At 44.3% G+C, this 7731-nt stretch overlaps 2 protein-coding genes across 5 annotated transcripts in view; both read left to right on the top strand.

Moving 5' to 3' along the window:
* LOC119161499 (uncharacterized) overlaps positions 1-6109 on the top strand; it is a 16971-nt gene extending 10862 nt beyond the window's left edge. For 2 of the 4 annotated variants that reach the window (XM_075889443.1, XM_075889444.1), the window contains 4 exons: positions 483-539; positions 3252-3346; positions 4517-4990; positions 5880-6109. In XM_075889443.1, coding sequence (XP_075745558.1) covers positions 3267-3346; positions 4517-4961 — 525 coding nt within the window. In that variant the 5' untranslated portion in view covers positions 483-539; positions 3252-3266 and the 3' untranslated portion in view covers positions 4962-4990; positions 5880-6109. The remainder of the gene's footprint in view (positions 1-482; positions 540-3251; positions 3347-4516; positions 4991-5879) is intronic. The other 2 variants (XM_075889445.1, XM_075889446.1) reach the window with 1 other exon arrangement.
* Positions 5742-7731, top strand: part of LOC142802792 (uncharacterized) — a 48500-nt gene continuing 46510 nt past the window's right edge. Inside the window, exons 1-2 of the mRNA XM_075887836.1 lie at positions 5742-5769; positions 5880-6114. Of these exons, the coding sequence (XP_075743951.1) occupies positions 5742-5769; positions 5880-6114 (263 nt within the window). The remainder of the gene's footprint in view (positions 5770-5879; positions 6115-7731) is intronic.

Here is a 7731-nt window from a genome sequence, read left to right as displayed (position 1 = left end):
GTGTAGCTCAGTGGTGAAATACTGGGCTGGCACAGAGTGGACCCGGGTTCAAGCCCTACTGTGTCATTGGTGCCAGGCTTCTTTTTTTCCATTTTCACACGATGTGGTTACGGACATTCGCGGTGGCGGCGGCGGACAACCAGGACTGTACGTGACCCGAAAAGTGATTTCATAACAGCTTTCGCTGGAAAAAAAAAAGTTGCATTTCCAGCAGGGTTTGTCCCCGAAACAGGTACTACAAAAAAAAAAGGGGGGGGGGAGGTTGTGAGCAGCATTACTGCTGCAAACAAGATGCACAGGAAAGTACTTACCGAATTAAACTTCTTTATCACGTGATCAGAAAGTTTTTACTTATATTCAGCTTTTGGAATAGTTACGAAATTCACTCACTCTGTCTATGCGATTCTGTATGAATGAGAAACACACTATAGTTTCATTGTCACGGCGCATGCCTGAATGGCAGGTATGACATTACTTTGCAGCCCGATGACGTCCTACGCTACAGGCAGGCCACCTTCGCCCGCACCCGCTACACCATCGTACGTATACCGCAAAGTTCAAATGAACCTCAAACCGTATCTACCTGGCTCCTCATTATCTTCCCGATCTTTTTTTTTTTTACTACTACTACTACTACTACTACTACTACTACTGCTACTATAATAATAATAATAATAATAATAATAATAATAATAATAATAATAATAATAATAATAATAATAATAATAATAATAATAATAATAATAATAATAATAATAATAATCAATGATCTATGATTTTGATCTTTTGAAACATGCAACGCACCACATTACTTGGCCTTACTCATACATAACCACTCACGTCTGTCAAAGCCACGTAAATTGGTTGTCTCTTGATCGAGAAGAGCGTGAGAGAAAATAAAAATGGAAAATGAAACGCGCAGTGGTCGCATAAAAATAATGCGCTAAACAGGCAGAACTTAGTTTCACTGCCAGAGTGAAGCTGTGAATGCGATATCAAGAAACTGATGCAAATCCCTCCTTTGGCGTGCAACCTGTCATAACTTGCATGAAGTGCTGGCGTGCAGAAACGGAGGCAGGTGCTGTGAGTGAAGCGAGTTTCGTGCCGTCTATCACTTTACCATAAACGCACGTTGACAGCTCGCTCTGTGCAAAAAAATTAGTCCTCAGATGATTCCTGTAACCAGTGGAAACCATGCCCGGCAGGTCAAAGTACTGCAGTTGCTGCTGGAGGCGGAACGCAACACATTCGCCTATTTCAACGCGCCTCTCGCGCGTAGGAGACGGCCGGCGTGTTTTATCTCCGACTTAGCAGCGATCACAGACAGGCCTCGTATGCATTCACTCGCTCATGGAACACACGGCACTAGGCTGTGCCATCGTTTGGGATTTTTTTTTTTACTGAACGTCACAGTGACGGCGGAAAATCGCCTGCATTGTCCACCTGTCTAAAACAATATACACTGCACGGCGTTAGCTGGCTTGCAATCCTTGAGTGACCACACTCGAGGGGTGACGGCAGAATTCAGCGACGATTGCGATACTATCTAATGCGGGACTTCGAAGTTATTCATGCACACAGAAACTTGTTTGAGATTGGACAGAGGCCACACGCTGTAGAAGCTACTGCGTCAAATAAATAGGTGTTCACTCACCACACCATGCGCGTTTCCGCTTTTCTAATTGCAACAAGCATGTCAGAAGCGCGCTGGTTACCGTATACAGAGTGTTTCATGAAATGTGTCCCCTACTATCGAAAAAAATACCCAGTGGAGATATCTTCGTGCTACTTGCGGTGTTCCCTTTAATGTGGAAGATGGACTCTTCAGATGCGTATGAACATTATTGATTACAATCAATATAGAAATTAACAGTATGAATAAATAAATAAATAAATAAATAAATAGTAATAGAATCAGTAGAATAGTAATAGAACAGCCAAGGTGTTCTCTTTACTGTGGAAGAAGCATCTTAAGATACGCACGAACATTAATTATAGCAGTAATTAGATTAATTAAAATAGTAATAGAACATCTGCGGTGTTTCATTTACTGTGAAAAAATGCATCTTCAAATGCGTGCGAACATTAACTATGGCAGGAATTAGAATAATTAGAATAGTAATAGAATCACTAGAATAGTAATAGAAGAGTGTTCGCTTCGAAATAAAATTTTCAGTCGCTAGTAAGCGCTTGTCTGTGTCCTCTCTGAGTGTGTGTATTTTTAGGGCTTGTTGCATCATGAGTAATAGAACACCTGCGATGTTCACTTTACTGTGGAAGAAGGCATCTTCAGATGCATACCAACATTACTTATGGCAGCAAATATAGAAATTAGTGCACGCCCAAAGACCGCTACCTGGCCCAAAGACCGAGGTAGCGGCATCTAGTTGCGTGCAACGTTTACGCGAGCTATCATTCTTCCTTCGTTTTTGAACGTAAAATTGTAAAGCATTGCTCGTAGTGTTTATTACGAACGAGGACCCGTTGTCGTGTCACTGCATGGTATTTTTCATAGCATCAATATTTGCATTTAAAGCCTCTCCTCTCATATTTTACACAGTATTAAAACACTATGTCGCTTGTGCTTTAGTGTAAAGGCGAACGCTAATCGGCGTGGATATTTTGGAGTGCACTTTAAACCAACGTCCAGCGTTCGCTCATTGCCACTAATGTCACTTTCACTAACCAAATTTCACTTCACAGTGTACTTTCACTCAGTTTCACTGATTCATCTTCATTTCTAACTCTCTCATTAACATCAACTAATTAGCTCACTCCTGACAAGCTGCTTCCATCAGCATCACATATATGCAGAGTCATTTTCGCTGTGTTAAACGGCAACTAGATGCCGCTACCTCGGTCTTTGGGCCATTTACAGGCCGTTCTCTTGTATCAAGATAGCCTTCTGGATCTTATTTTTGGGTTGTCGCTTCTTGATGCTTGTAATATTTTGTAATTTCGTAACTTAGATTTTTTCTGGTCGAAGGGGCCAGTAAAGCTGTGACTCGCGGCTTTTTTCTTCTTTTCGCACCAAACCACGTATACAGTTTTTTGTGTTTTTGACGTGGTTAAATAAACTCAAACACAAAGTTAACGATATATGCAGAAATAGTCTAGTTCACTGAGTAAAATATTTGAACTACTCACTTCGTGAGGTAAGTTTTGGGTCCGCTATTAATAAGATACGTATATTAACTAAGTGTATTAACGACCATTATGAGGACGATGTTTGTAATGAGGTTACCTAACAGCCGCAGGAATGAGAAATGCATTTGTGCGATCATCTTACTGCTACTGCTGCTCTTGCTGCTTCTCCTCTGCTACGCCGTGTTCATCGTTCTTTCAAGTAAGGGAATTGCATCTGCCTAAAAGCTTGTAATCACAGCGTTCTTAATATAGCCGGGAATGGGGAAATCTCTTTAATCGGGGTTTTGTTACGGAGTACGTGCTGAATTTAACGAATAAAATTATGGACCGTCTCTCCGAAGGGAACCCCGATAAAATGTGAAGCAGCAGTGGTGCGCACGGCTTTGACCTAAGGTCCCTAGATGAAACAAGTTTCATCTGGGACCTTACGTTTACCCCGACGAAACGGGCGTCGACGTGGCTGCTGGAAGAACGGTTTTAAGCGAAACTAGGTGTAGCATTTACTCGAGTAATCGTTTGTTGGAAACACAAGGACACCAGCGGCGGGGTGGGTTTCGTGTAAGTTTCATCGCAGATAAGCGAGCCGAAAGATTAGACATATTAGGGAGTTTCAGAATGCCGTTTGCAAGCGCTGCGGGCGTTGTGGGCGTAGCGGGCGCCATATGAGTTTTAGAATATCGTTTGCCCTGCTGCGATCCGCAACGCACGATCGCAGCGACACCGTAGCCTCGAAACCGTGTGAACCAACTCATATGCGTTACTCCTATGCTGCTCCAGTTTTACCAGACAAGCGCTGAATAATTGCATTCGGAGTTCAGACTGGTAGTGTTTGTCTGGTTTTTTCACTCATAATAATAGTAATGCCTTTATTTTTATCATACCTCGTGCGTGATGGTTGCAGGAAAAGCTGTCACCGTGATAGCAAGACAAGATCATTACTTTTTAAGGTACTTGCACATGTTTAGTTAGCAGTCTGTTTGGTACAAATTAAGCAAAACGATGGAAGTTTTCAACAGCGAAAGTATGATATACGTCTGGGAAAAATGAAGCTTGTTTTTGGAAATACTTTGAATTTAGTTAGATAGGCAGCTTTGGCAGTGCCATAAATTCATGCGCGTTGAAAGTATTTTTTTGTTTCATTTAGAAATGGAATTACGAATTCCAACTCCACTGGTTTGCATGTTTGCTTGCGTGGTCCCAGAAATTAGCGTAAAAACTTCGCCACGTCTCTTTTTTTTTACTATAGCTTTAAAGAACGAGAACACGCATGGGAACTTTAATATTGAAAGTCTCTTGCGTACTTTTAGAAATTTGTTTGCAAAGTTTCTTGTTATAACATGATGTGTTGGTAACATATTTTTTTTTCTAGGGCCTCGTCCGACCGTCACCTTGCTGCCTGTAACCACTACTACAACTACCACAACAACCACTACAACTACCACCACAACAACCACCACCACTACAACAACCACTACAACCATCACTTCAACAACCACTGCAACCACCACTACAACTACCACCACAACAACCACCACCACCACAACAACCACTACAACCACCACTACAACAACCACTACAACCACCACTTCAACAACCACAACAACCACCACTTCAACAACCACTTCAACAACCACTACAACCACCACTTCAACAACCACTACAACTACCACCACAACTACCACCACAACAACCACTACAACAACCACCACAACAACCACCACTACAACCACCACTACAACCACCACTACAACCACCACTACAACCACCAGTACAACTACTACTACGACCACCACAACTACAACGACCACCAGTAGTAGTACATCCAGCACATCCACTTCTTCAAGTAAGCTCACGTTTCTTTGTGTTCGTGCACTATTGTGTTCAACTTGTAGCCAATGAACGGCTTCAATGAGCCACAATCGAATCCGAAGGCAAAGTGTTAGTTCGGGATATAACGATCATTACTCCTCGCTGTGGTAAACGAATATCTGATGTGGCCAAACTATTTGCCAATATTGTTAACGACAGAGCTTTCCTATTGAATCGTGCATAATCACAACTAAATGTCTGCAGAACGTGCTTTTTTTTCGGGCAGTTACTCGAAGTATTTCAGCTGCCCGCGCTTAATTCACAGCTCCCGGACGCTGAACGCCCATGACTAGGCCATTGAGAGCCTCGCTCCCACATAATTATCTCTATAAAACTTTGAAACTAATATTTCATTCGCGCATCCTTCTCAGCATGGGATTACTTTGGGGATCAAGTTTTTCTCTTCACACTTTCACAATCTCTCAATAAAACTCTTTAGAGGCTAATTAGGAGCTGAAACAAGCACAGTTAGCGTGATGAAGTTCATCTTGAAGCGACTAGTCGCAAATAACAGCAAATGGCTGCATTGGAGGCAAAGCGAAAACTTTGGCTCAATACCTTGTCATTCAGTTTTTCAGGCGCGGGACTGCAGTGACAAACCCCTAAACGAATCGCGTGCACTGACCTCATTTTAAGGGGAAATGCAATGCGACATGTGCGAGTCATGTGAAATTGAGGTGTAAACATCAGTAGCCTCGAATCCCTCTTTTGGTCACCAGTCGAAAATGGTCGCCGGTTCGGTGCAAGTCGAAGGTGTGAATGAGTATCACGTTGAGTGTTGGATACCTCAAAGCCCGTTAATTCTGGCCGCTCGGGACTTCGTACCAAGAAATATTAATGGTACGAACCTTGATTTTCCACAGCGACGCTGGGTCCGGGGCCCATGCCGAGAAACTTGGTGTGGTGCACGTTCGGCACATTTCCGCAGAACTACGACGCAATCAACACGAATAAAGCTTGCGACTACGTGTTCATACCAATGTACGTTCGTGACCACGACAGTCTGATGGACGACAGCCACGCGGTCCTGCAGAAGATGCTCGCCATGCCCACGCGACCTGGTATAAGCACCAAGTTCGCCATCAGCTTTCCGCACCGGCAAGTTGATGTTTTTTTCTCGATTTGTCTGTGTATACAGAACTGTGTTACGCTCTCTCACTGCCTCACTTACTCACTCTCTCACTCACGTACCCACTATCACTCACTCACACTCACTAACTCACTATTTCTCGTTCGCTCACTCACTCACAAAGTCCACTCACTCACTATCTCTCGCTCACTCACTCACTCACTCACTCACTCACGCACTATCCCTCACTTGCTCACGCACTCACTCATGCACTCACTATTGTTCGCTCACTCACTGACTCACTTGTTCACTCCCTCACTATTTCTCGCTCGCTCAGGCACTAACTATCCCTCACACTCACTCACTCACTCATTACCTCTCGCTCACTCACTTACACAGTCAACTGACGCACTATCGCTCGCTTGCTCACTCACAAACTCACACAGTCTACTCACTCACTCACTCACTCACTCAATATATCTCGCTCGCTCACTCACACACTATTTCTCGCTCGCTCACTTACTCACCCACTCACGCACACTCACTCACTATCTCTTGCTCACTGGCTAGCCCACTCTCTCACGCACTCATTCGCTCACTCCCTCCTCCACTCACTCACTCACTCACTCACGCACTCCCTCTTTATCTCTCGCTCGCTCGCCAATGCACTCACTCACGTACTCAATTGCTCTCTCCCTTCCTCACTCACTCACTATCGCTCGCTCGCTCACTCACTAACACAGTCCACTCAGTCACTCACTATCTCTCGCTCACTCACGCACTCACTGTCTCTCGCTCGCTCACTCATTCACTCACTCACACTCACTCACGGGCTCACTCACTCACTATCTCTCGCTCGCTCGCTAATGCACTCACTCACGCACTCATTTGCTCACTCCCTTCCTCACTCACTCGCTATCTCTCGCTCGCTTGCTCACTCACTCACTCACTCATTATCTCTCTCGCTCACTCATTAACTCACTCACTCACTCGCTCGAAGACTTTTCGGAAGTGGATCGACCGCAACTCACACTATTCTCCCCAGCCTATTTTTGCTCAGCGTAATTTCACTTTCCATAAGCTGACTCATTACTTATGGGTTATAAACTGGCTTACTATTGACTTAATACCCGTATAGTATCATGGCGGAGTTGTAGAGCATCTTCCGAAACCACCTATCTAATTGCTTTTGGTGTGATGCGTTTGGCGTAGTTGGTTTTTCTAAGTTCACAATAAAAAATAAACACAAAGCATGAAAAAGAAAAGCCACGCGACAAAGCTGTTGCGCACTGCAAGCATGCAATTGATAATACCGGGTAGGCTGCGGCGTTATTATTAGTTATTGACCGTGTCGGTGATGCTTGGCCAGCGTCATCAATTTGGGCCATCATCCCACGTGAATTCCAACATCAAAACAGTCTGCGAATTCCCCGTGCACACAGTGACACTGCAGGTGACCTTGTTAACCGATTGTACGCTTGAGAACAGCGCGATAGCAGTGCGCAAGTGCTCATTGTAGTGAATCTGGTACGTTGCCCCGCCACGGTGGTCTAGTGGCTAAGGTACTCGGCTGCTGACCCGCAGGTCGCGGGGTCAAATCCCGGCTGTGGCGGCTGCATTTCCGATGGAGCGGAAATGTTGTAGGC

This window comes from Rhipicephalus microplus, chromosome 3 (assembly GCF_043290135.1).
Source record: "Rhipicephalus microplus isolate Deutch F79 chromosome 3, USDA_Rmic, whole genome shotgun sequence".
Taxonomy (NCBI): Eukaryota; Metazoa; Arthropoda; class Arachnida; order Ixodida; family Ixodidae; genus Rhipicephalus; species Rhipicephalus microplus.
This window is presented reverse-complemented; position numbering and strand designations above follow the sequence as displayed.